This window comes from Filobasidium floriforme (genome assembly GCF_021052385.1).
Source record: "Filobasidium floriforme strain CBS 6241 chromosome Unknown HD553scaffold_34, whole genome shotgun sequence".
Classification (NCBI taxonomy): Eukaryota; Fungi; Basidiomycota; class Tremellomycetes; order Filobasidiales; family Filobasidiaceae; genus Filobasidium; species Filobasidium floriforme.
The window spans coordinates 24315-51915 of NW_025763655.1; the positions used below are offsets into that span (position 1 = coordinate 24315).

General features: G+C 48.9%; 6 protein-coding genes across 6 annotated transcripts; 3 read left to right on the forward strand and 3 right to left on the reverse strand.

The window, feature by feature from the left end:
- Positions 1-1093: 1093 nt before the first annotated feature.
- Positions 1094-2858, reverse strand: HD553DRAFT_320844 (uncharacterized protein). The gene is made up of 8 exons (XM_046181183.1): positions 2490-2858; positions 2130-2414; positions 2018-2050; positions 1903-1952; positions 1706-1824; positions 1524-1619; positions 1344-1429; positions 1094-1262 (listed from the first exon to the last, which is right to left on the reverse strand). The coding sequence occupies exons 1-8, from the start codon at positions 2726-2728 to the stop codon at positions 1247-1249; spliced, it is 924 nt and encodes a 307-aa protein (XP_046032396.1). The 5' UTR covers positions 2729-2858; the 3' UTR covers positions 1094-1246.
- A 1930-nt stretch (positions 2859-4788) lies between these two features.
- HD553DRAFT_169553 (uncharacterized protein) lies at positions 4789-6669 on the forward strand. The gene is made up of 3 exons (XM_046176886.1): positions 4789-6221; positions 6313-6383; positions 6453-6669. Exons 1-3 carry the CDS (start codon positions 4888-4890, stop codon positions 6515-6517), a joined length of 1470 nt encoding a protein of 489 aa, XP_046032397.1. The 5' UTR covers positions 4789-4887; the 3' UTR covers positions 6518-6669.
- A 273-nt stretch (positions 6670-6942) lies between these two features.
- HD553DRAFT_320850 (uncharacterized protein) lies at positions 6943-8223 on the reverse strand. Its single transcript, XM_046181184.1, has 4 exons — positions 7772-8223; positions 7437-7703; positions 7304-7357; positions 6943-7227 (listed from the first exon to the last, which is right to left on the reverse strand). The coding sequence occupies exons 1-4, from the start codon at positions 8212-8214 to the stop codon at positions 6996-6998; spliced, it is 996 nt and encodes a 331-aa protein (XP_046032398.1). The 5' UTR covers positions 8215-8223; the 3' UTR covers positions 6943-6995.
- A 1854-nt stretch (positions 8224-10077) lies between these two features.
- On the reverse strand, positions 10078-11671 carry HD553DRAFT_346678 (uncharacterized protein; the record flags this gene model as incomplete). Its single annotated transcript, XM_046183228.1, has 4 exons — positions 10078-10504; positions 10564-10748; positions 10903-11028; positions 11081-11671. The coding sequence occupies 4 exons, from the start codon at positions 11669-11671 to the stop codon at positions 10078-10080; spliced, it is 1329 nt and encodes a 442-aa protein (XP_046032399.1).
- A 439-nt stretch (positions 11672-12110) lies between these two features.
- HD553DRAFT_346679 (uncharacterized protein) lies at positions 12111-12773 on the forward strand (the record flags this gene model as incomplete). Its single annotated transcript, XM_046183229.1, has 2 exons — positions 12111-12692; positions 12753-12773. The coding sequence occupies 2 exons, from the start codon at positions 12111-12113 to the stop codon at positions 12771-12773; spliced, it is 603 nt and encodes a 200-aa protein (XP_046032400.1).
- Positions 12774-16191: 3418 nt separating this feature from the next.
- Positions 16192-18569, forward strand: HD553DRAFT_327313 (uncharacterized protein; the record flags this gene model as incomplete). The annotated part of the gene is made up of 4 exons (XM_046181802.1): positions 16192-16354; positions 16384-16457; positions 16884-17251; positions 18365-18569. The coding sequence occupies 4 exons, from the start codon at positions 16192-16194 to the stop codon at positions 18567-18569; spliced, it is 810 nt and encodes a 269-aa protein (XP_046032401.1).
- Positions 18570-27601: the final 9032 nt, after the last annotated feature.

A 27601-nucleotide genomic window follows, 5' to 3' on the forward strand; every position in this document is an offset into this window, starting at 1 on the left:
GAGAGATTGAGATTGACCTCGAGCAACAGCAGCAGACACAATAATGGCGGCAAAGAGAACCATATAGAATCCTTGCTCAATTGCTCATCTCGCCTTGACTCTGGGTTTAAGGGTAACGACAACCCCTCTTCTCCTAACTCTCTCTTTTATCCTCAGTTCTTCTAATGCTTCTAAAGAAAATCAAGCATCATCGCTCGTCTGCCTCATCTTCGACCTGCTCGACATTGCCGGAACCTGGGGAATTCGAGATCCAGCATCCCTCCACCCCGCCGGGCGCGTCTGGTCGTAGCAGTCCGCCAACACTCAAGACCTCCGATCCAGATCCTCAATCCAGGAGCAGAGATTGATCATGGCAGCGGAGACGAGGAGATCTGGAGATCTAGAATGCGTTCCGAACCAGCAACGAGGGTCACTACCGTCACAGCGTCACCCCCCACAGAGCCGACCAGGCGGTGGAATGAACGCATCGATTACGATGATACAAGGTGGTAAGTTCCTTTGCCCTGGCCTTGCCACCTACCACACCCCTTTGTGAATGTCGTGTGCGTTCCATACAGCCTCGTCTCACCTTTGCTCAGGAAGACGCTTTCGACCGGACTAGCCAACTCATTCGTACGATGGGGCACGGTTACTTTGGTCTCTTTGAAAAGGAACAGCTCAGCGGATAGCTGCATATAGGCGGTCTTTGGGCAAGTGCAAGTCTGAAGGATGTGCACGATAAGAGGAGAAAGCGACCATAACGAGGGAGTTTCCTATCGCGTAAAGCCATGGGTTTTCATGGGCCACATCGCAGTCCGTTTGTACGAGATTCGCTTCCAACCTGTTGCGACAGCCGTGTTCCGGGTAGCAGTCAATACCCTACCTTATACCGTCGATTCGATACGACCCACCGATATAGAGTACGGGACGGCGCTACGCGCTACAAACCGTTTGTACATCGCCGTATGGCCGCTTTGGCTTTTGGCCTGAGGCCTACTCTGTGACTTGGAACAGTCTCTGGCCCTCGGGTGATCAAGTGACACCGCCGTTCAAGAGTTCCCGGGAACCAAAAGGGAGGAGTCACAGTCCGCTCACGACCAGGTCCTCGATCGCATCGACTTCACAAACGATATTCATATTACTGAGGCATTCATCGCACGAATTTCTACCGTTTCTTTTGCATTCGCTGGCTCCTTGATACAGTCGTCTTATCGAAACAAGTTTGCGAGGCATCGTCTGTCCATACGCTCCGTTCCGAGTGGAGGCTTTAGTAAGGAGCACCACTATTGTCATAGCAAACGAACGCACGCATCAGCGATCAGATCGGCGACTGAAATCCCGCTCCTGTGAGCAGCGGGACTCACCCGTTGCAGTGGATCATCTGCGCAGTGACATAACTCGAGTCCGAGCTGGCCAGGAAGACGACGCAAGTAGCGATCTCGACCGGTTGCTATGAGCGAAGGAAGGTTTCGACGTAGAAGATCGTGATCAATTCGGGTTCCATCCACGTCCGAGAGTGATCACATGAAGAGGCACAGACTCACTCCGGCCCTTCCGATCGAGGTGGTCACGCCAAACGTCTTCATCGACTCTTCGCCCATGGTAGCGACGACCAAGGGGGTCAAGATGGGTCCGGGGCACTGTGGATTGTATGAACACAGAGGTAATTCGGTAAGCCAAGTGAATAATTGGTAATTACGAGACCCGGGGAGACGAGTGTACGCACGACACAGTTGACTCGGATACCCTTTTCTTTGACGAGCTGGTTCGACAATGCCCTGGTGAATCCGACGATGGCTCCCTTGGTCGAGGTGTAATCGACCAGCTTGGGGTGACCGACGAAGGCTACACACGCGATCGGATCAAAGGAGTATGAGCATAGTGGGACGTGGGATGAGGTGAGATGATGTTGCTATGGCTTACGGTTGATGGAGGCGTTGTTGATGATCGAACTTCCCCAGGGCATCATGGGACTGTCACACGTGATCACCTCAAGTCAGCTACGATGCGAGCGATAAATCAAGGTGGACATGCTCACATGAGCAACTTGGTCAGTCGGAAGAATGCGTGGCTACCGACGCGCAAGAAGGCAAGAAAACAAGCATCAGCATTCACTCGACTGAGACAATTCCGCACCGACGCCCACTCACATGTTGGTATCAAACACATGCGTCCACTGCTCATCCGCCAGATCGGTCAAGCTCTCCACCTCCTGCTGCGTAGCGTGGTTGTTGAACAAGACGTGTACCTGGCCGTTGAAATACGACTTGGCCTTTTCGGCGAGCTTTTCCACCTCGGAGAGCTTGCTCAGGTCGCCAGCGATAAATTCAAACTTGGTAGAGGGCGAGTTCTCGTTGATGTACTTGGTCAGGTTTTCGACGTCCTTGACTTCTTTTTCGTGGTGGTGGAGCAGCAGGTTGGCTCCTTCGTAGGCGCTGCGAGATGGGGGAGGTGAAGAGACAGGTCGTCAGCGAAAGATGGCAGATCATCGGTCAAAGGCAGTCACCCACGCGAGGACGGCAAACGAAGCCCCGATCCCGCTATCGGCCCCGGTGATGACGACGTTCTTGCCCTCGAGCTTGCCGACACCCTTGTACTTGCGTCCATCGGCGAGGATGTCGAGGACGGGCTCGGCGTCACCGGTCATGTCGTCCTGGATACCGGGCTTGACGTCTTGCATCGACTCGACCATCTTGGGCTGGAAGCCGGGCCTGTACTGTTTGGGGACGGAGGAAGGGATGTTGGACATGGTTGCCTGGATGTTGTTTGGGGGTGGATTGAATGGGATGAAGTAGACGGGACTGAAGGGAGTAGTACTCGTCGAGGTGAGCGTGCTTGGTTGTTATATACTTTCCCTCGATCCTTCGCTGGAATGGAATGTTGCTGACGACACAGAGACAAGAGTCGGAACCGGGGGAAGGGAAATGACGTCAGCTCTCGCCCGCTTGCTCGGTTCACTGGAATCCTCCGCTGATCGGCTGATGAAACGCATATCCGTTATTATTAATTGTTCATTCAGGTTGACGTTTCATGTCTTGTCTCGCGCTGAAGAGCATGAGAGGATCGATTCTCCCCGTCTCCTTCTTTCGAATCGCAGACCAAGTATCATGCCATCAAGGCAAGGCTTCAGAAGCTCTTACCTCAAACGAAGTACTAGGATCCCTAACTCATCCGCCCCCATTCATCGAAGCCCTACCTGTTATCCCCTTCGGGTTTGCCTCGTATCACCCACGCTATCCGTCGATGGTCCTCGAAGCGCTGTTTCGTGACGATTCGTAGCGATGCCTGTCACGTACCTAATTATTCTTCCGGGATCAGGGTTGTCCATACGATATGTAAAGTAAGCTAGTAGTATCCTCGCCGATACTTTGAACACGATACGGACGGTATGATGGTCCAGAAATGTTGGCGGCACGATCTGATCGCTTGTTATAGCCTATCATTTGCCCGACCTATCGATCACATTTCTACCTGAAGCATCATTCGTAATCATGGCAAATGAATCGTCTCGGATCGAGCGCTGCCTCCGTTCCCAAGGTACCGTACAAAGAGGGACGGACGTACACATGAACAGAGGCGAGACCGGGGAAGAATGCATCAAAGCATACTTGTTACCACGCCCCACGGCATATGTACGATCGTGCTCTGGCCTAGCCAACAGGATTTCGTCTAGACACACCTAACGATCTCCTCGCAGTTCAATAATCGTCGGTCGGCTGGATCACCGCACTCTGGCCGGTATCGATAGCGATTCCAAAGACGTCTTTAGCTGCGACATATTAGTACTTCGGACGAAGCAGGTGCTCGTAATGCCGACGACGAAAGGGCTCGTGCTCAACGGATCGTAAGCGACCGGATTGAAGGGTGTCGTCAGCCAGCTGACCTAGACCTGTCTGTGGAGGTGTGATCGATGGACGTTCGAAGATAGAGGGGATGTATATGTACCAAAGTATCTCCTGATGATGCTCAAAGACCGGCATCCAGGGACTAAATTAGGAAAAAGTCGAGGAACGGTATACAGCGGCGTGAACGCGCTACTCATTGTAAAATGTGGGATTGTCATGGACGTGACAGGAAGGTGGGATCCGTCCAGCCTGATATCCCAGCCCGGGTTTAGCGCTATGTCATGATAGATAATCGATTGGGCGACTGGTGTGTTTTTCTCGTTCGCAAAGTTTTGTAGCTAGGGTCAACAAGAGGAAAAGTGGTGTCGTGCGGACGTTGGCGTCTTGCTCTGACACGCAGTACCTTCTCGGCCCCTGATGATGTCGTTCATTGGACGACCAGTGAAAGAGATCGATGATCAACATTTGCTTGCGGCTGCACGAAGGTATCAACGATCAACGATCGACAGTGTGAAGACGGATGGTCAACCTTGAGATGTAGCGAAGATATGCAGTAGTGACGACGATCCGGTTTAATCGCGCGCAAGATCCACTTGCCGCAGGTGATGCCGGCTCTGACTTGTCGATCGAGCGTGCACATCGCGATGAAGCTCGTTCCGGAACTTGTTGCTCGCGTCTCCTGGACTGATGTACCATCTCGTCGTCGAGTCTTTTCTTCCCGTCTGATTTGCTTTGCAGAGCACCGTAGTACAATCAGGCTCTGGGCTCTATCGCAGGGGCGACGAGGTCCGACCTGAGACTCTTCGCCAGCCCGATCTCGTTGAGCCGAGCGAGCGACCTTTTGCTCTCTCTCCTTCTTGTTGATACGTTGATACTTGTTATTGTTCGTCAACTGATGATCTACGACGTACGACGACGATCACCGACCGAGAAGCCACAGCTGTGTTCAGTCTACGTAGCGTACAGCGTAGAGATATATTACACCCCCTCCCGTCTGGAGCAAAATGAATATCCCAAGATGTGAAACGACCAACTCGGCGACGTCGTCACAACTACTCGTACTATGTCGGACCGCCAAGTCGTACTCTACGCTTCTATCAGACCTAGCTCCATACAAGAACCTCACGAACAGCCTATCCTAAGCCCAGAGTTATTGATCCCACACATCGAACATCTAGACGACCCCTTCGTTCCCGCCAGTAACGCCGCCTACTTTCTCCATATCGACCCTTCTTGGAACGCCTTGCAACTCAGGACCGCCTATTCTCACCTTCTCCGTGCTGACAACGATGGCGAACGAGAACACCCTGAGTTACTCCTTCACAACGTAGCTCAGCCAAGCTTCCTCGATTTTGTTCAAGCGGTAGAGATCGGATTCAAGCACCTGGAAGAGCGTAAATCCAGATTCGAATCCAGCGCCGGAGGGAGTTTGACTTTGCAAGAGGTGATCGAAAGCGCAGGATGTACCCGGTGGTTGACCGAGGGAGACGTCGAGAGGGTGTTAGATTGGGTGGTGAGCAGAGGAAGAGAGATGGACCTAGACATAGGATATGAGGTCCCAGAAGGATATCAGGGGATCGTACTCAACCAGCATCAATTCGTGCACCGTCAACCGTCTCGCTCTCCCTCGCCCGCTCGACCGATCGGTGAACAAGATCGAACAGGCGCTTCCCGTAGTCCCTTTCGTCGAGAAGGCGGTCAATCCGACAATGGCAACGACGGCGACGACGTCGATGTCGAGCATCGGCTTCATCGCGACCTCGCCTCTCTCGACCTGGACATGACCGGTAGTACGGCCGACCGAGCTATTGCGCTCTCAGACTCGGATTCGGACGACGACCTCGCCTCCCCCAAAAAGAAGAGACGACCTCGGGCCAGCAGCGATGACGAGCTGGTCGTGACTTCGAGCCCGACCAAGAAACAGCGCGTTACGGTCAGGGAAGATTCGGTCGCTTACGTCCCTTCTCGTACTCCGACTCCATCTCCATCTGGTTCGCCGCCTCCCTCGACTACCCCCCCGCCCACTCGGAACAGGTCCGGTTCTCCCGCTCGACGTACTCGATGGACAGCAGCGCAACAGTTCGCCATGGTCTCCCTGCTATACACTACCGGCTACGAAGGCGCAGACTGGGAGTACATCGCAGGGCGCGTCAATGCTGCGAATCCTCTAGGACCGAGTAAGACGAAGACGAGGGTCAAGTCGGCGATGAGGGAGACCCATTGGGCGGGCTTTTTGAGGAACAACGCCAATATAGAGGGGAGGACTGAGGCGGGGGAGGTTGGGATGATCATGCCCGACATGTCGGGACCGGCACCGTCCAACAAGCCAGCCTGGACGGCGGAACAAAAGGAGATTGTTTGGGCAGAGACCTTTACGCACGGGGAGAGGCATGTGAAGTAAGTGCGATGTTCTGATTCTCATCTTTCACCGCATCGAATTTCGTGAGCTAATCGCGATCTCGCCGGTCCCGGTCGTCCGTCTCGGTAGTTGGAGGGACGTCGCCGAGGCTGTCAACGAGGCTGCGGCGGGGCAAGAGAGTCTTTACCGTAAATCGTTGGGTGAGTCCGATCCCTTCTTCGATTGCGTTTCGAGATGTTCATCCTCTTACTTTGTCATGGTCGAGATAGACTGCGAGAAGACGTGGAAAGATACGCTCCGTAGGCATTTCGGACTTCAGGGGAGGCGGCGATAAGGCAGTTCGAGAGGGGTGCTGCTCGTCCAGCTCGGTCGGACTGGATTTGTGAAGAAGAGGAATGCAATACAACTCAAAATCAAATACGAGACTATGTACCGGTGCGACAAAGTCGGCTCGTAGGCTACATCGGGCTGGAGGATACGATCTTTATGCGGCTGCTAGGGTTGGCCGGTGTGTAGAGGACGAAATGAAACGTCCACCATGACTCAGGCCCGACCTCTCGTCGCTCGTCGTCCGGTTCGTAAGGTAGTATAAAGTCAATTCCGTAGATCGTATTCGTTCGTGCGTAGTTGTTTTCCGTCAAGTCCGTTTTTGCATTCGTTCCTCTACCTGTGTTGGAGATCTCGAACGAATTGAGTGATCCTCGCCATCCTCGGTGATATGCGAAGCGGTTGAGATAGAGCTTGCAACGCTGTAGGCGATAACAAGGTAGGGTCCATTTGCGCTATGATTCGATTCGGTTCGACGAGACAAGTCAGTCGAGATCGACCAAGTGTTTGAACCGGGCTGCCAACGTACGATCCTCTCCGGTACCAACGTCATCTCTTGCTACAGGTCCGGCGCTGTCGACCCCTTCCCCAGATGCTTCGATCTGCATCTGCACCTCCACAGCCTCGATGTCTTCGTGCGCTTGCCCTGACGAAGCGAACGGGAAATCGAGCTCGATCCCGCCACTGCTGCAGGAAGTAGCCAAGCGTATCTTGTACCTAGGTCGATGCGGAACGATGTGATGTGGGCCTAATCAGCGTCGAGAACGGGATCAGCGGCTCGGCAGCAACCTACTCGACATCTCCGTGAGCTTCCGCTTTGGCTCGGGTCCAGCACACTGCACTCAGCCTATAGGAAGAGACAAAAGAATGTCAAGGGTATGGATATATGTTCCAAGTTATGACCGACCAAGAAGAAAGGCACTCACGTCTCGTTCACCAAAAACTTGATCTCCTCGTCTCCCAGATCTTCTTCTTCTTCCTCGCTCCCGATCTTCCATCTATAATATTCCTGCGCCGACGTGACAGGCTCATCCTTGTCGTCGAAAATCTGATTTACCGATTTCTGGAAAAGGGCGTCCAGGGCTCTGACCGTCGTCAGGCTGATTGGCAGGTCGTGTATCTTGTCGTGACATGGTCTCTTTCCTCTCAGACATCCGGTACAGCTCAAGAAAGCCGATGGCCATTGTTGAGCTCTAGATTACAACATAAAGAGGGTGTTATTGTCATTCTCGATAGCAGAAACTGCTGATCAACTGCGTACTCTAGGTCTGGCGTGCCTCTTAGACAGAACGGCTTGTCCGAACAACCTGAACATTTCCATTCTCTGCTTAAATGGCCATACGCTCCGACATAGGCTCTCATCTTCATCCTAGATACCCGATGCGAGATCGTCTTCTGTTCCAATTGCGTGGTAGCGTTGGCGATGACGGTCCAGGGATAGTCTATCGCGCTGACGAGACATTGCAGGATGGGCCGAGTGAACTGGGAGAGCTCGCTGGTCCGTATGACGAGGTCGGTATTGGGTGAGCAGCTAGCTAGTCTCTCCAGGAATGGGCTAGCGTCGATAACACCGAGAATGTTGATGGTCATGGCGATGAGTGTAGCTCGAAGAGAAGAGGCCATGAAGTAGGTACAAGTAGTAGCTGCAGAAGTCGGTAGAGATGGTCGATTCCTTCGCTGTATCGGATGCGATACGGGACCCATCGTGAGATCACGTGATCGTCTGGCCGGCCATGGCCTCTATTGCCATCCACCTTCTTGTCTAAGGGGGTGTTCGCGACCGGCTGCTCGTTTTGTCGACAGTTTTTAACGGACCCAGATTTTACTAGCAATTGCGTGTGATTTTTGGGCTGCGCGAAAATTCATCGCATGCCGGCAACATGTCTGTTCGAGGTGACATTTTTGAAGTTTTTGACCATAGACTTGTCGACCTTTATTGAACATATTCGAACGCGACTTACTCGAAGTCGTCTAGACATCGATAGTCTATTGTTCCATCGTCGTGTTCGTAATTAGCTGATATCGTGCGATCTAGATATAAATATCATGGACTTTATTGAAGATTCAGAGGCCTCTGATGACGACCTACTGCTCGATGTCAACTATACCGATATAAACCAAATACTCGTCCTCTCAACCGCTTACATCGAAGTCCTACGAGGAACGCTAGAAAGGCCCCCCCTCCGATCGATACTCGTCACTCCCTTCAAATCATCGGAAATAGTCGAACAACTGGTACAAGGACACCCTGACGCTTGCCACGACGCCTTAGGAATGTCACCAAGAGGTCTACAACGTATTTGTAGCGATCTAGAACGAAACGGAACCGTCAAACCCTCCCCAACCGTCGAACTACGAGCGAAAGTTGCTATGACGTTGTGGATGTTACGGCGGTCGGCGTCAAACCGAGCTACTCGAGAGTTCTGGCAGTTTTCACAGGCAAGTGTCAGCAAGTATGTGCCTCAAACGTTGACAGCCCTGGTCTCCGGGTGAACATCAATCTCTGACCGAAAATACAGGTATTTTCATCAAATATTAGATGCCCTCTTCGACGTTTCGTTCTACGGTGAATACGTCGTTCAGTCAACCGCAAACAACCTCCCTCTCGACCACGACCGCTACGTCAGTGCTAAGTACCGTCCCCTTACGAAACGGTGCATCGGCGCCATCGACGGTACCCATATTATAGCGACACCACCACCGGGCGATTCAGCGCGATTTCGCAATCGAAATAAATACAATAGCTTCAACGTTCTGGCCTGTGTTCGCTTCGACGGTCTATTCTCCTTTATCTACGCAGGCTGGGAGGGCAGCGACCACGATAGCAACGTATACAGGGCCGCAGTCGCCGACGGCCTGACGATACCACCCAAACACCACCTTTTAGCTGATGCCGGCTACGGTCTTTCGCTGGAGTTGCTCACCCCGTTCAGAGGAGTACGATACCATCTTAAGGAGTGGGGAACGGCAGGAAACAAGTGCGTCTACCAGCCAAACGCTGTCGGATCGTTCTCATACGTTCTCAGGCTAACGGGTTGAAAATCTCACCACTGCCTTTGACGATCGACTAGACCTAAGAACGAGAAAGAACTATACAACCTACGCCACTCTAGCTGCCGTAACATTATAGAGAGGGCCTTCGGTATTGCTAAGGGTAGATTCAAGGTGAGTAGGCCGGTTAGAACGACGTCAACACGTCACGCCATCGACGTCGGTCGGCACCTCGAATCGCTCGCTGAAATCGTTCGAATATTCGCGTATCGACATAGGTTCTCAAATACGGAACGACATACCCCATCAGCACGCAGGTTAAGATCGTCTACGTCTGCTTCGCCCTACACAACTTCATCATGCTTCACGGTGACGACGAGGGCGATTGGGAGGGTGACGAGAACGACGTCGACGGAGAGAGGGTCGAAGAGGGTGATATCGAGCCGGCTAGACGAGACGTGGTGATAACGAGGTCGATACGGGATCGTTTAGCGAAGGAGAGACGCAATAAGATAGCTAGCCGTATGTGGAGAGAGTATCAGACTCACCTTAGATCGTAGTAAGAACGTCCGACGTCTATTCATCATATTCGTCTCGATCGTCCCGAACACGTCGTCTTTTCGCCATCTCTGCCTCTTCCCGTTCTTCCCTCCGTTCTTCCAGAGTTACTATGCGTCTAAGCGTACGGCCGAGGAACTCTGGCGGTACAGCGAGGAAAGCAATCGCCGTCGACGGCCGTTCCGTAAAGTGCTGAACAACGCGATATTCATCATCTTTACTGAGTTCGTACTCGTCGACGACGCCGGCCAGCTTCTCGAACGCCTGTTTCAGCTGTGACCCTGGGTCTCGCTTAGCTATGTCCTTCATGCATTCAGCGATACGCTCGTCGAGCGATTCGAGCCGTTCGGCGACCTGTTCTCGAAGTTGTGTGTCTCGAGACCGTTTTGGAGTCGTTTTAGTCGTTTTCGATCGAGTCGGCGTCGAGGTCGGCTCGGAGTCATCGCTGTGTGTAATTGCTAGTCAATTACTAGCAACTACACTTGACGTACGCTTCCCACTGACCTCGACGACGTATCGTCTCCCTCCCTGTTCCTCTCCGGACTTCTTGAGCCAAGAGAACGAGGTCGACGAAAGGGGTTCATTGCGTAACGACCGTCGGCGGTAGCGGGGGAAAACAACAGGTCAAGGCGAGGGTAGAGGGAGCACTTCTTGTTCCTCCAAGCTAGCAGTTTCAGGTTGCCCTCGGACTATGTAATGTCGACTTGAAGTTTAGACGATACTCGTTGTCAAAGGAGGTGATTTGTATGTCGATCGTCTAGGTCGACGCGTACGCGTTTGACGTTCGAATATGCCCTATAGAACGACATCGACGTCGACGATCGACTACAACTATCGACTTACACCCGACTCTCGTAACTCTCGCCACCCCTTCTCCGGTAGCGTAACACAGCCAAGGTCCTCGTCAAAGCCAGCACCAGACAACGTCGTCATCATAGTGTGAATCGGTTCCCACTTCTCCTTACGTAGCTATCGAGAAGGTAAGAATCCGTTCTCGTCGATGTGATTCTCGACTACTTACTAACGAATACCGACCTCTAGCCGATCGTTCGTCCTTCGGACCACCCTGAGTCCTTACCCTGTTCACCTCCGTTACCACCTTACCCCACACACCCTTCTTGAAGCCGTTTTCGGACTTCTGACCTTGTCGGACCGACTCGAGAAGTAGATCCACCATCAATTCGTCGTCAGCGTCGGTCCACGATGCGTTCTCACGCTGACTCGACCTCCCTGTGCTCCCTATAGACGTCACCGTCGACGCCACCGTACCCTCCCTATCTAGCCTCATCCCAGCGAAGAACGAAGCACCCCCCGACGACGACTCCCTCCCCCACGACGGCGAACGACCTGCCATCAACGAAGGATCAAGGGGGAACGTAGATCCATCGCGGGAGAACGTAGAACCTTCTCGGGAGATAAACGAAGGTGTTGGGGTACTAGACAGACGGCTAGAGGGTGCTACCGAAGACCGTAAGTCGTTCGTTCGTCCGTTTCGGTGGTTGAAGGCGTCGTTTAGCGTCGGAACGAGGAACGGCGAGTCCGTTCCTCGGCCTGCCGGGTGTTGGAGGGCAGCGTTTGGCTGGGAACTACTAGCAAGACTGCCTGACTCCATCGCACGATGTTGTTGACGGTTTTGTTAGCCTCGAAACGTGAAAAACGTATCGATTTCAGCCGTTTCGACGTCATGTACAAAAAGTCGTTGGAATCGTTTGGTTTGGGTCTTCCACAAATCGCTAGTACCACACAGCCAAACGGTGGAAGAACGGATCCAGATTCAACCTGTCACCTTCCAATGTTACCGAAAAGGTGCATTTTCGATCTTGACATTTTTACGAGAGAATCGCGTATATTTTTTTAGCGGGGGACGCCTAGTAAAAACGTACGCGTACGCCTCGTTACCCGATTCGGTCGAAAACTGCTTGAAAAACTGTCTAGACAGCGGTCGCGAACGCACCCTAACTTGACCACCGTACAAGTGGCCAGACCCCCACGACGCAGACGATCCCTCCAAAGATACAGAACCAGTCGTAGCTCTTTTACCGCCCTCGAAAATGTCTGCACAAGCGATCCGTTGGTTGAAAAGCGTCGACAAGTATACCCAAGCTCAAGAGACCTTGCTGCTACGCTTTCCCATCGACGATCGACCGTCTCTGCTCGAAGTGCAGCCATCATCCGCACCCGAGCTGTTTGCCCTCGCTCGGTACTACAAGATGGTCGCCGAGTTTCTGGATTACATGCAGTACGGTCTCAACGTCAATACGACCACAGCGTGGACGCTCGTCCCGCGAATAGTTCAGCAATCTCCTTCCCACGGCGGAGACCTGGCCGATGTCGTTGCCGCCTTTGAGCGATTGCTGGTGCAGCAGATGATCACCCTGATATTCGTACTGGAGATGATGGGAGACACACAGAGCGTATCGCTGGATCTAGAGTCATCGTGGCATAGGGAAATCTTGGTCACCATATTCATGGCCGTCAAGCCGATAGCCGGAGCTGGAATCTCCGACACCGACTTTGTGGACATGCACACGCAAAAGCTGCTAGCAGCTAGTTTGGAGTACGAACGTCAGCTTGAGGAGTCGGGCATGCGCGGCAAGGAAGAGGTCTTTCGGAAGTGTTTCAAATGCTCTCAAGTGAGTCCTCTCCGGGCGTTGGATCGAAGAAGTTCTCAGAGCTGATCGCTTCACTTTCAGGCGGGTAATGTAGACAGATGAGAGGAGAAGCGTTACAGTACGAGCTGTCAGTCGGTGGGAGATAGGTAAATGTCTTCCTGAATCCGGTCCTTCGAATTCTCTGCTTACTTTGCGACACAATGGGTAGCTTCCAACCATACATCCGTGCCCGTAGAAACGCCCCGCATCCGCTGCAACCAGGATTATACATAGCTGGAGCACGACGACCTTCGTTATCGAAAATATGGGAAGATATACGATCTGACTGCAACTTAAACGATCGTCGCCAATCAACCCAGTCGTGTGATCACCACCACTTCGCCTGGACCGCGATGCAAGTATCGATGAAGCGGCGGCACACGTCGAACGACCTGGCTCGGTCAGCCTAAGCCAGGATCTCCGCGATGCGTTCACGGTAAGCCTCGAATGTAGTCCAGAAAGGCGGTAACAGTATCAGTAATACGGTCCGAGCTGAGTCAAGCTTGATCATCGCTCCAGGAAATGCGATCTTTTGTCTAGGCCTTTGTCTATGATCGTCCATCTGGGTTTATTGCGGTGAGTCTTGCATTCTGTCGGTCCAGTATGAGCTTGCGGCTTACAACACTTCGCGACTGTCGACATAGCTCGTACCTAAAGTGGAGGGTTGAAGAATAAGCCTTCCCGAGGCTAGGGATCATTTCGTCTTGATGGGCAAGCAGTACCACTCGACCAGCTCTGAGCGCATTTCAGGAAACACTTGAGCCAAGAGTCGTATATGACGGTGTCTTGCTTGAGAGTGCGTCGAGCGGACTTGGATTGCAAGCCTCTTGACGTTAGACACCTCCTCGTGTTCGTCGGCTTCGAGAAAGGCATTGTCGTAATAAATATGGTCCTAATTATCTGTATAATCGTTCTCTGTCCTCCAAGCGTTGGCGCGGGACCCGATGGATGTGGTAGAATGGATATATGTTTGGACAAAGAGGCGGCAGCGTCGGACCTGGTCTATGTGATTAGAATGGATATACGTTTAGACCAAGAGGCGGCGACATTGGCCGATGCGGTTGGTAGAGTGAATCTGTTTCGGTGAGGTAAGGATGTAGTTGGTAGAAAGGCAAAGAAAGGCGGAGGACCTTATACAAGCACTGTTGACTAGTGTTGGATGAGGTTGCATACGGTTGGGGTCGCTGCGGGAGCTTGATGGAATGATGATATATATATGCGCATCAAGATCAAATCAATCATTGAATCGTCAAAAATCAATAACTTGCATAGTTGCGAAAGGCTATCGCCGAGCTACGAGTCTGCTGACCGATTCGCACGAAAAGTCAAAGGATGTCATATGATCCCATGATCTTCCAAAAACTAAAGGAGGGCAACAGCGGAATGAAAACAGGATCGACTCGATGGCGACATTGGCCACTGCGCCCTTGCAAAGCCATGTCCGGACAGAAATGGAGGTCCGATCGATCGAACCCAGATACAATCACGGTGATGAGACATCCCCGACATCATCAGGCATCAGGTGCATCGTTCGTCGGTTGATCATTGATTGCTGATTGTTGCAAGATTGTGAGGTATGCGTGAGACAAAAGAGTCAATGTTAATCATTGATCGTCATAGGGTCGTGTGACGGTATGAGAATTTATGACAATTGAGAGTTGAGCTTTAGAATAGAAGAAGATGGGACACCTTTCATAATAAGACATAGATGACAAGCTATAAGTGGGAAGAGACGTACATAAGGACGTAAGGCGTGACGCCACATAATTCAGAAGGAGTGATGAAGACATAAAATGTAGAACCAAAGACTTTGTTCTCCCGACCCAACCATACCAAGGACTTGGAAATCCCAAACTTATTCCTTCAAACCTCCTGATCTAACCATACCAAGGGCATGGACCTCCCATACTCATTCGTTTGATTGCGCGATGGCAGCGTTTGACTTGGCAATGGCGGCATTCAACTTGGTGATGGCAAGGTTGGCCTCAATCCTTCTTTCCTCAACAGCAAGCTTCATTTCCTTGTAAGCAAGGTGTTCTGCGGACCAGGTCGAGGTGCCAAAACATTGGTTGGACTTGTACATTGTTACGGTCAGGCCTAATGGTAGCGAAAGGCTAGCCTAGATGGAAAGCGTCAGTGGCAATTGTGCTAAGGCAGAGATACTTAATGGGAAGTGCTTGGTGCGCAATCTGCTTGCTGAACCATGAAGGACTTGACGAGAGCTCCAGTGTTGAGTAGTGAAAGGTGATTGGTGGCGAGTGTGTTAGGGATGTAACATATGATGATTCTTCTTGGGAAAGAAGAGAGAGAATGACAGGGAATGTACAATCAGGCTGGATTGGTCAGCTATATATACGATTCTGAAGAAGGAACGTGGGAGGGTTTGCCACCACAAAGAGAGTTTCAAGTTGTGTCCTGTTGCATTGAGTTGCCTCGCTGGAAGGCAGGAAAGGGAGAAGGCAAGTGCCTAGGTATGCATCCTCAATGGAGATACTCAACAGTCATTGTGTCAACACAACAAGTTGACGCATGCAGACTTGTGTGTGGAGGGCCGTTTTGGGTCGGTCCGTAACATGCATCATCTTGTCTTGCAACCTCTTTGCCCCATCCTCTTCAATACGCTGTGCAGCAACATCAACCAAGCGCTTGCGGTTGGAGGAAGAGGGTCTATTCTGAAAATACCTGGGCCTTCTCCCATCCTCTCCTTCATTAGACCTCTCAGAAAAGCAGGAATTAGCTGCTGAAGGCAACTCTCTATGATAGATGCTTGCGTAAGCCCAAAGTTCTTTATCCGCAGTATGCGCACATATGTATCTTTGTGGAAATGCTATAGGGGAACCCCCGCTAGGGGTGTATGCTGAGGTCTATTCAAAGAATTGTCTATGTAACCACTGTGATGTAGTACCCTTTGTACTACATCCGTTATTTCATTCATGATCCCACCCTTACCTTATCAGTCTCATGTAATAGCGCTCCAGGCTTGCTGGCAAGCCTAATATGCTATTGTCAATGTCAAACAGGCTGGTCTGGCAGCATTTGAGGTTGAATGAAATTTATTTCCTGAAAATTACCATTAGGAATTGACCCAGAAGATGGTGGAGAATCTAAGGCCATTTAGATGGCAGGAGCTTGTCTCTATCATTGCGGAATGAGAGACATTGCGGCTGGATGAGATGGTTATAAAATGGACCTTCAATGCGTGCTGCATGATCAAATGGATGTTTGACATATCACATCAGTTTGACCCAAATCGGACACTTCAATTTGATTTGGCAAATCCGTTTTTGTGTCAGATTTAATTTGGTTGTACAGCAATCAAGTTACCCCATTCACATGTCAGGTCTACACTCTAAGCTAACTCAGCACTCTCAATTACCTTCCATTAGCATGACATGCATGGTCACATCAACCATTTGACTGAACATGGCTCCCCGGAATTTGGATACAAATTGAGGCCACTGCAATGAAACATCTGAGTGTCATGTCTAGTAACACCCCCACAGGGAAGAGGAAAAAAACCAATCAGAGCAATCAAATATCCACTGACCAAGACAAGTGGGCAAGGATAACCTTCAACCCTGCCAAAAACCAAGGTGACTCAACTACCCACTTGAACCACCAACTTAGAAATGCTGGGTTGACAGGTGCGGCTGAGCCTGCTGGAGGGACATAGACCAAGAATACATCAGCACGGTCTTTGATGGTATGCCTATGATGGGGGAGGTGGCTTGGATGGCTAGAGGTGATGTAAGTACATCCTGCAGCTTGGAGCTGCTAGGTATGACGTATAATAACTCATGTCCATTATGCTATTGCTGTACAATGTGAGACACAAGAATGTGACTCATATTTTATGTCACAATGGCCCATGAACGGGCGTCTACACAGACGTATGCTCATAAACTTTTTGCAATCAACAAGCATATTGCCTCTGTCTAGATGTGGGCATCAAACCATCCTATACATGAGAGGACTATGGTCAGAGCAGCGCACAGTAAGCAAGGCGGGCCTACAGATCAAGATCATGTGTGAATTCCGGCCATGGTTTATCTGGCCACTTGCCAATGTTGACAGCAAAGAGCCTATCCAAGTATGCATGGGAGCAGGGTTGTCTTGCTCACACAGGAGCATTGGGGTTTCGAATTGTAATGCACCGACCTTATGGTCATGCAGATGGAGCATGTTGTGGACCCTGGATGGACTGGAAAGCATGGAACGCAGGCAAACAGTACTGTTGAACAGGATGCAGATGCTGACAACAACAACAACTATGACGACCATGATTCCAAACCCAAGGCTATGGATCCCTGTCTGATTGTGCTGGTGCAGTGCCTCCTGGCTCTTGACTCTGAAGCAACACCTGATTTCTCCAAGCTGATCGAGAATTACCGGAACAAGCTAGGAGTTCATCTTGACAACTATGATTTCCGAAGCCAAGGTCCCACCAAAGACAAGATCCGCCGCTTTATTTGCAAGTTGCTAAATAACGCTTGGGATACTCTAAGTCTGAGATTGAATCACATGTGGATGCGGCAACAATTGTAAAAGGATCTACAATATCCTCAGTCAATTGGACATGCACCTGAGTGAGGAGACCTGTTTCCTCATACTGACTGGCTTTGATACCAAAGGCATTGCGCCAGAGAACTGAACGGGCTGCAAGCTAAACAACCACTTTCTTGATTGGTCCAAGCTGACATGTACCTGATAGACCTCCAATACTTAAGAACGACAAGTTGGTGCTATCTTGTGACCCTTGACCCTCCTGCGTGTTGTGACATCAGCCTAAGCTGATAGTATAGCTATTTGTCACGGGAGGGCTAGCCGCGTAAGCGAAAGGTGAAGTCCGGTGCGAAAAGGTACTTTACTGTAGAGAACTGCTTGTAAGGGTGGCTAACCGTCAGGATAGTGACCTTTACTCTTGTACGATGATTAAGTATCGAAGAGATGTAATATCGACGCTTGAGTCCTATTCCGTACTCAAGCGTCTCATAACAAGTACGCTACATTACAGAAGCTGAATACTCGTACCAAAGCGTACGGAAACGGACTCTAGACCCCTCTCCCTGCGCTTCTACTCGTTCGTCTCTTGACTCGTCTACGTTTCTCTCTCTTGTTCGCTTCGACATCCTTTCCCTCGCTTCGCGTACGGATCTGTGTGTTCCTGTACCGTAAAGTCCGATCTCGCATACGTAAGGGTTGTTGGGCTTCTCGATGATCTCGGCCGAAAGCGAGGAATGCGTCAGGCCCGATATCGATCGCCCTGTAACATTATTCTTTTGATGATGTTGTTTAATACTAGCTGTTGTGTGATAACTATGTATCTCATTGGTATCCTAAAAAGACAGTAGTACATGTGAGCGGAAAGAGAAATCAGACCCATATGATCTGCCATATATGCTGCTCTGGTGCGCGTGTTCTCTAGTGAAATTGCAACTGGAGCAATCACACAATTGCGACCCTGTCATGTATCTACAATATCAGTCTCATATTTGTGACTTCAGTCACAAATGACATCACCGATAGGTGACTCCAGTCGCACAAGAGGGTCCCCAGTCACAGATGTGTGACTGCAGTTATAAAATATGATCCTGGTCACATGTTGACCCTTTATGCTTGAGGTTGCACCTCGAGCATCATTTATGATGTTATAGCATGTCAATCTCTAACATTCTCACATCATCACCTGCTACAAGGGTTAGAATCCCGGTGGATTTGAAGCCCTGGCTACCTACATCAGAGATTAACTGCCCTCTCATTGAAAGGCACGGAAACATGCCACTGGTACATGAGAACTGGAAAGGTTTCCAGGAAACTCCGCCTGAGACTGCCATTGGCAATTGCAGTTGTTTCACATGATCAAATCCATGCCACCAGTATCAATTCCTCCCCCAGGAGATACAAGATCTTACTATAACCCAGGCAGGAGTCAGGGAAGGATCATAACGCCTAGACAAGCTCAACAGCACACTTGTGTTGAGACTGTTGCCAAGGAAGAAAAAGGCCCATGATGGTCATGTTGGTAGGTTGGCTGATAGGGATGCACCAATGAGATGTTGCCTGTGCGCGTTCACTGATCCCAATACTGATATCTTGTGACTCTACCTTGACGCAAATGGCCACTACTTGCCTCTACTATAGATTGTACACTCCCGACAGGTCTGACTAGTACTATTTATGCCCGAGCTGAAGTTGGTATTGTCAAGTAAGAACTTGACCCAGTGTTGCAAATCAGCATATGATGATTAGTCATCAACATGTGAAAGCAATCTCAAACCCAAAGCTGGAAGCAAAAAGGAAGCAAAAGGCACTGGACATTCTAGCAAGTGCTAGAAGGATTGGTTTGAAATAAATCACCGATGTCGTTCGGCCACCAAACAACCGATGTTATTCGCCAGACAACCGATATTGTTTGCCAATATTGTTCGCCAAACAATCGATATTGTTCGACGGTTGCCACTGCTTGCCCCTTCCCAGAAAAGTATATATAGCAGGCCATTTGGGCCTGATTTCTCTTTCCCCTCTCATGTACTACTTTACTTTTGTGTAAGCAATTATATACATAGTCATTCACACAAGAGATAGCAATAGTCAATACCATCAAAGGGACAGCTACATCATCAGCTTAGGCTGATATCACAACACGTTTTCCTTGATGTCAGCCGGCCGTCAGTTGTTTCTACAAGGAGGTCCAATCGCTACTTGCAGCCATCTTGACCATCCCCAAGCCATGTGATCATACACGTCCCTTGCAATTTTGCACCTTTAACTTTGACCCATCGTTTTGTGAGGAAGTCAAATGATCTAAAGGAGAATGCACAGGTCAGTCCACTAGAAGGCTAGCAGTTTGAGTGTGTATGCAGCTGAAACTTGTATCGTCCGTCTCAGCTGGGCTTTGTGCCCTGGCTATTCAATCAACCGGAAGTGGATCAATATATTGAGAATCCAAGTCGGCTGCCTAAAGACTGAGCAATAGCAGTGATAGTTGCCTGCCTCAGAGAGGCAACAATTGACCAATTGGAATTATCTGACTCCCCTACACAAGGTTCATATCATATGCAACCAAACACTTCCTGATGAGCATCTCCGCCTAAGCACAATTCCCACTGAAATTTTCCACCTAGGCTAGCCGTTTGCTACCACTAGGCCCGACCGTAACACTTTTCAGCAAGGCAAGTTGTATACATAGATGCATAGGGAGAGACAAAGGAGAGAGACAAGGATCCTGAATTTGGGGCAATCACAGAAGTCAGTTGCTGCCGATTTGTTATAACGCTGTATGACAAATTGGGGGGACCTGAATGAATATCATATCAAATGCTGAAAGAATCGGATCAATCGTGATGTTGGAAACACTGCTGGAGTGAAAACACTGCCAAATGTTTCCCAATGAGCAAGTTTCAAGAGGCAAGAGCGTTTGTGATCATTTGAGTCATTGTGTCAATATCAATCCAACGTGCATACACATGGCTCATACCTGAAAGCAGTCAAAGGTCAGGCTTTCTGCGCTTTTGCTGCCTTGGTGGCTTCCATATGGAGTCTAGGCTCAGTGCCAGTGGCTTTGACTCTTTGCCTAGCTTTGTTTTTTTGAGCCATGTTGGGCTTGTTAGAAGGAGCCAATTCCTTTTCAACCTCTTCATAGTTGGATTTTGGCAAAGGTGGAAGGCGCTTCCAAGATGATTGTTCATTGGCTAACAAGGTAATATTCTCTTCATGAGTGAAGTTGATCATACCCATACAATCACCAGTAATCTTGAGTTAAAGTATCGAATCAGAGCTAGATGAAGAAGGATGAGAGTACCAGATCAATAAGGGATTTGGAGTCAAGATGAAGCAAGAAATAGGTCACCTCTCTCAAAGCTGTCATATCAAACCATGGCTACCCATCCGTCAAGGATTCTTTGTGAAGTATGATTCATTCATTTCTGTATGAGAGCAAACATGTACCATAGTTGTCAGGTGTTGACAAGTAGATTTCTGATGCCTCTGTCTGTAGCCAGTAAGTGAATATTCTTGTAGAATCTGGCACATCCCACACAATGGTTCACAAGATGCTGCTGCTGATATGGAAGTAGGGTGCAATCATGTCATAGGAATGTTGAACATGATTTGGGCCTAGCATGCTTTTTGTTTGAGATTGGATGTCAGGCCAAAGGTAAACAATAATGATGGCAAGCCAAAGTACATGTGCATTATCCCTGCTCCATGATGTCTGGGTTTTGAAGTAAATTATCTGGTTTGAAGGCTGATTGTTTCGGCTTCAAGTGTGTCTATAAGTTGAGCGTGCCAAATTGGTGAGAGGTATGGATTCAGATGGCATAAGCAGCAAATCAGCTCGCTCAAGATCACCATATAATACACAGCTAAAGGATATCTTTGTGATGGTCATGAATTGCACTTGGTATGTTTTCTATGAGAGTCACCATGTACCATTGTTGTTGATGGTTGATATATAAGTTCTTGGCACTATCTCTGTCTGTAGCCAGTAGGCAGATACTTGATTGTTCTTGGCCGCACGGGCTTGATGGCTGATAAAATGCTCCAAAACACATGAAACATGGGTGTGATTATGTTGTAGAAGTGTTGAACATTGTCTTGTGCCCAAATGACGTTTGTTTGATGTGAGACAATGGGCCAAATGTGGTCAGGTGCAGGTTACAGCTAAAGCTAAGGTGCAACATTCCTTGTTGGAAATGTTTGGGTTATGTAGCTGCAGAGCACCATCAGCATGTGCACCATTGGACTGTATTTGATTACTTACTAGCTTTGGTAGCGTCGGGCTGCTTGTCATTGAGCTTCTGGTCTTCGGGGGTCTTGTTGATGGGCTTCTTGTTGGCGGGCTTCTCGTCCGGTCTGACCCTCTTGTTCTTCTTTTCCTCCCTGGAGAAATTGACTCGGAAGGTAGGGTCCCATCCTTCTTGTTTGAGCCGTAACTGCAGGTAGGTAGACTGTGATCAGCTCTTGGTTGATCGTTTATTGTTAAGCAGGCGTGCCGATTGCCGTTTTTGAAAGCGCACCTCTGTGACGGCATCAATTCCTTGAATGCCGATGGCATGATTGTTTGAAGGTGATCTTTGACAGCTTGGTCAACTGAGTCTGATTTTTCAATGCCATTGCATCCTCGACGACCCACACCAAGGGTTCCTTCTCCTTGTAAAGTAGCTCCCCATCTCGAGAGTTCTTGCCTCGTCTGCCATCTTGTCGATGTTGACCCAAGACTGGGCTGGGTCACAAGGCGGATTTGCCGATTGAGATTCGAGCTCATTCAATGTAATATGGGTTTCAATCAGCTAACACTGTCCTCTAGCCCAATTCCCAGCCCACATTTCATGTTTCTTTTCCCCCGGAATAACACTTCAATATCAAAGGCCCCTGGCAAGTCCACAGCAATGCCAAATGCTAAGGTAGTGAACCAAGGCTGTCTGTATGGAATCAAATCGGCGCCGCTCTGTGTTTATCACTTGCCCCTTTCACTAAGACTTGCCTCTCCACCATGCCCGGTATTAGGGGGAAGGACTAACAGTCTGCGCAGGGCTAGGTCTAAGGGTAATGGTGTTATAACGGATAAAGTATATTCATACAATGAGCCTATTATAATAAGCACCTATGGGAGATGTAAAAGTAGACCCCTGTGAGGGTGTCAAGAGGTGTCTCCAAGGGGACATCTGAGGGGGTCTCTTGCCGGGGTAGCAAAGCGTCACGTGACGGCTATGACACCTGGCTCCTTTGCTACTAATTGTTTGAATCTCTCCCACGGAACCGTGCAAGAATTAGAATTGTGTTCAAGGATGTTATCTACAGATTGCAGAAAACTTCACCCAACAATGCCATCTTGAGCGCCAAGGTCAACAACATTGTTGACAATGAACCACAGGCGAACAAGAAGTCAGTGAGCATTACTGCCAGGTCAAGATTACTCAGACTTGATCGTACAAAGGTGCGCGATATCCAATAGAGGGTGACCTACACAAGAGGAAGCTGCATATGACATTCTCCAAAAATAGGCCTGGGTTTATCCTGCATAGATGGTTGGCAAGATGACTTCATACAACAGAAACATGCTATACTTGCATCGAAACGTACTATTGCTACATATCCCTTATTCTTGAAAGCAAAATTTGAGCAAGTCGCTTGTTTGCCACAGGAATCTCTTTCCATGCTTTTACATTCCTGTCCTTATCAAAACGATATCTGTCGAGGGTTTCAAGCTTCTGTTTTAGAAGAGATTTCCTGAATATAGTCATGCAATGTATCAATTTTAGTAATCACATTGATTGAACACTGGGATAGCTGAGCATTCCAGACAATGGAGATGTGCACTCAAGTAGGAACATATCTTGTGACAAATGCAATATTACATGAGGAAGCTGTGATGAGCTGAGGTGTCTTTCAAGGGAAAGTTAAATCTCTCACTGCCAACCTGTCCAGTTCCCACAGTTGTTTTGATACTTCTCCTTTGTGATGGACCAAGCTTTCTTATCCGGTTCTTGCAGTTGTCTCAACATTTCTCGTTTAACAAACAATTATTTTACTCTCTCTAACACCCAGTGGAAGAAGCAACAAGGGTAGCTAAGCCTTGAAGGGGTTGGCGAAGGTTGTTGTGTGTGAAGGTGACTTTGTTGTGCAGGAAGACACTAAGGTAGAATCTTGTGGTTAGATGATAACAAGAGTGAACAGTGAAGGCATAGAGTATTGTACCCTGATCCACTTCCTCCTGCTTCCTATATATACTCATGAGTAGACTAGGAGTACAGAGACAAGGGGTGATATAAGACTTGCCAGCAAGCCTACATAGTAACACACACAACTAGAAGGTAAGGTTATGGTGATGACTGTAATAACAGATGTCTAAACACTACAGGTGCTAGTTAGACATCTCTGACCTATGTCCTCAAGAGTCTCTGGGAGGGTTTTTGAAAGTATTCATGAATGGACCTTTGCATGAGGCGAAAACTTACACCACATGTCTGTATGTCATGCGTACCACGGATGCCTGAAGTAGGTGGCTGTACAATGTACGATAGAGTACAAAGCAAAAGCACAATATGCAATGTTCATTTAGGGTCTAACCCCTAAGGTGAACTTGCAACTAGAGCAGTCGCATAATTGCGTCTCTGGGCGCATATTGTGTCTCCAGTCATGTATGTGTGACTCCAGTCACAATGACATCACCAATATGCAACTCAAGTTGCATAAGTGTGTCTCTGGTTGCGTAAGTGTGACTCCAGTCACATAAGTGCGTCTCCAGTCACAACATGTGATCTTGACCACACGTTGACCCTTTGTGCTTGAGATTGCACCTTTTAGCATCATTTATGATGTCATAGCATGCCAATCTTCAACAAAGATCAGTTTGGGAATACCATCTCTGCCATTTGCTTGGCTTGGGCCATGCTCGACCTGTCTGTAAAGACGCTGACAGCCTAGCAATACGATGTGCTCCTTCAAGAAGAACACAATGACGATGACAACGAGGATGACCATGACGAGACAGGCATCCATACGGCACAACAATGCTGTCACCTCATTGCAGGGGGCATACTCCCATCATTAAGATCACGACTGGATCGAGGATTGCAAGCTCATACTGCAGTGACTTTCCGGCTCAATTGCTTGGCCAATCCTTTTTTTTCGGTTGCATCCTATAGACCGTGTCTACAACACCAGATTTCAAATTCCAACAAGTTTCTGGACGTCCTGCACCAAGACATTTCACCAATCATGGTCCTGCAGGAATAATATGCTCTAGATGCTACTGCCTGTTTCCGCCTTACTTACAAATCCTCTTATATTGATGAATATGTACGTCCTCACCAGAGGATAATGAGAAATATGACCGTTACTAATCGGGCCGCTTGCACTTTAATGGCCCGCCTCAGCCCTGTCCAGCATCAGAAATAGATGCGGCCGTATGCTTAGGCTATCTTGGCTGTTCTTGACACTATAACATCAGATATGTACAGGTCAAAAGTCTGAACTGGGTTAGCTGATGTCCTTGTCTATACTACATGCTACCTCTTTTCCGTATTTTTGAATATCAACCCATCCTGTCTCTCTCCCCAACTGACCCCTGAAAGCAAATGACAATGGCCACCACTTGATCTTCAAGCGCTAGCAAGAAGCCACCCACTATCACTCGAGTGCCAATGCGAGGAAAACAGACCCTGTATGAGCCAGCAAGCCGGAAGTACGCTTCATTCGCTCAGCTATGTCTGATCACTCATCTCTTATCATTACGACAATTGAACAGCAGCAAGCTTCCAGTTATAACAGACTCGAACTTCCTTTTTCATACGACCAGGTCTCTCCCCTTGTCTGTAATGCCTACTATACACACTGGAAAGACGACGCAGACTTCATCTACCATCAAACACCACACATCCCATTACTCGCTTCGCACATCACCATGAGCTTTCTGCAATCTACTTCAACTACAATCAGCCCAGGGATCGGCTTCTAGCCTTTCCTATATCCTCATTCATTGATCCCCATCCAGCATGCAGCGGCCACAAAAGTGCGCATATTCTTGTTGACCAACCCAAGCTCCCAAGCTAACCCCTAACCCCGGAGGGATCTCCGCAAGTGCAATAGCAACATAGACCCGGATTGGACATTCGCCTTGTCAACCCCTTTGCATTCGCTAGTAACCTCAGCTGGGCGGAGTATTCAAGGGCAGAGATCCGGAACAATCAAGGTTGGGCTATGCTACAAGAAGGAATTGACAAGGATGACTCTTGGTGGAGATCGCTGCAAGACTGAGGCCATCCAGCCGTATCTTCAGCACGTTGCTTGGGCAAGCACGACAGCGGGAACAACAGGAAAACCTACCACTAGCAAGTTGCTGACATAAAGTCGTCTTGAGCCTTCCAGTGATTCCAATGATAAGTCCAGGAAGTGTAGTCCCGCCAGACTTGACATACTCATCTATGTCGATTCTGTCGAACAAGGGCTTGAGTATCAAGTTGCAAGGGTCCTTATCAAGATCAAGTTGATCATAAGCAAAGCCCTCAAGGATATTGCACTCAAACTTTTGGAATCACATCAAGCTTGGGGGAGTATCCCAAGGTCATGCAACCACAACTGTTGATTGAAGAAGAGAAGCTCAAGATTTAGTGGGGTGTCTGTCACACATGCATCATGCCAATCAATTTCCTAAGGATCATGGCGTGCTCATAGACTTCAAGCATGTTTCTGCTGACATGCTTTACCTGGAAATTTGCGGTAAGTATCTGCATAATCTCAAAAAAACTATACTTTGAGCTTGTCTGACGTTGTATGTCACTGACTTGGCTCCTGTCAGAATCAGATCGACCTTGTGACTGTAAGGCACCAGATACTATACTAGGCACAAGTCTTCCTGCAATTTCCTGCAATTGAGTGGCAGTTGTGTGGCCAGACTTGAACATATTGGTTTGGTATGGAGACACTGACAACCATGGCAATCAGTCCCATTATTGTCAATCCCAGGTACAAGGCTCCAAAGACACAAGATACTCTGCTTAAAACTGTGATCAGTCAGGAACCTGGTTATCTTTGGGGATTTGAAACTGTTAATTCCACAAACTATGACATTATGATGGCCCAAGCATTTGTTTGGATAAAGGTTTCCATTTTATAACTGATTTTAGTATCTCTTGCTGTCATATCAACACTTCTTCTCTAATTGTTATACTTTTTGAACACCCAGGAGCAGGAGCAACAAGGATGACTGAAACTTGAAGGGGTTGGCACAAGTTGTTGTATAAGGGTGACTCATTATGCAGTAAGATACTAGGGTAGCTCTTGTGACTAGGTAGTGAAATGAGTAGAGAATGAAGAGGTTGTTATTGCTAGCAAATCACTGTTTCCCCTTTTGTTGACATCAAAGTACAAGTATGGGCTCATCTGTTGTCACTATCAGATCGATAATAACAACAGGTGTCGTTGTAGATAGTGATGTACACATTTCTGAAGGATGTGGAACTTTGTACCAAGCGCAAGTTGCCCACTTATGCTTGACACCGTTGTTTACTGTGTATATGATATCGCTTATGCTTATTGTTGCCCAAGCATCACATGCCTAGTTCCAACTTGTCCAAGCACAATGTTATTGATGATTCACTACACTGCGCAGACCCCAGGTGCTCCTAAATACATCACTGTGAGGAGACAAAAGACTTACATGTCGGTCATTCAAGCTAATACTGAAGGCATGAGAGATATTGACTCCTGCCAAAGTCCAAGCTGTACAATGTATCACAAAGATTTTCCATGGCACTTGGATTTTGATATACACATGTGTTGTTTAACAGGTTCAATGCTGCTTTCCTGTAATTTCGCCTTAATGCAAATATAAAAAGGGGAAATTGAACAGAACCTTCTCAATGTGCAAAGGGAAGGATCTAGATGGCTGATTGGATTGCAAGGGAGGACATATGGCCCGTGGCAGTAGCCCGGTTTCTTCCAATGGACCATATCAATGCGTCTTGTCCATCACATTGTATGCCCATAATTGTTGTGAAGTAACAACTAGATCCACCAAGGTTGGTTACTTGATGTACCTAGGCAATAGTAATGGTGTGTTACTAGTGCTGATCTTGTCTTGCTATGAAGATGAATCAATGTTGCTTGCATAAAAGTAAAGTAGTACATGAGAGGGGAAAGAGAAATCAGACCCAAATGGCCTGCTATATATACTTTTCTGGGAAGGGGCAAAAGGCTGCGGTTTGCGGTCTTGCGGTCTTGCGGCCTTGCGGTCTTGCGGCCTTGCGGTCTTGCGGCCTTGCGGTCTTGCGGTCTTGCGGTCTTGCGGTCTTGCGGTCTGGCGGTCTGGCGGTCTGGCGGTCTGGCGGTCTGGCGGTCTGGCGGTCTGGCGGTCTGGCGGTCTGGCGGTCTGGCGGTCTGGCGGTTTG

What these genes read in the sequence shown, in the direction of transcription:
- HD553DRAFT_320844 (XM_046181183.1), bottom strand. Translation starts at nt 2,728, where the DNA reads ATGTCCAACATCCCTTCCTCCGTCCCCAAACAGTACAGGCCCGGCTTC. An exon ending in CAACAACGCCTCCATCAACC is followed by an intron (nt 1,825 to 1,902) that starts GTAAGCCATAGC and finishes TCGCGTGTGTAG; the next exon opens with CCTTCGTCGGTCACCCCAAG. An exon ending in GTATCCGAGTCAACTGTGTC is followed by an intron (nt 1,620 to 1,705) that starts GTGCGTACACTC and finishes TACAATCCACAG; the next exon opens with TGCCCCGGACCCATCTTGAC.
- HD553DRAFT_320850 (XM_046181184.1), bottom strand. Translation starts at nt 8,214, where the DNA reads ATGGGTCCCGTATCGCATCCGATACAGCGAAGGAATCGACCATCTCTA. An exon ending in AGAGGCACGCCAGACCTAGA is followed by an intron (nt 7,704 to 7,771) that starts GTACGCAGTTGA and finishes GTTGTAATCTAG; the next exon opens with AGCTCAACAATGGCCATCGG. An exon ending in GAAGCTCACGGAGATGTCGA is followed by an intron (nt 7,228 to 7,303) that starts GTAGGTTGCTGC and finishes GCATCGACCTAG; the next exon opens with GTACAAGATACGCTTGGCTA.
- HD553DRAFT_169553 (XM_046176886.1), top strand. Translation starts at nt 4,888, where the DNA reads ATGTCGGACCGCCAAGTCGTACTCTACGCTTCTATCAGACCTAGCTCC. An exon ending in CACGGGGAGAGGCATGTGAA is followed by an intron (nt 6,222 to 6,312) that starts GTAAGTGCGATG and finishes CCGTCTCGGTAG; the next exon opens with TTGGAGGGACGTCGCCGAGG. An exon ending in TCTTTACCGTAAATCGTTGG is followed by an intron (nt 6,384 to 6,452) that starts GTGAGTCCGATC and finishes TGGTCGAGATAG; the next exon opens with ACTGCGAGAAGACGTGGAAA.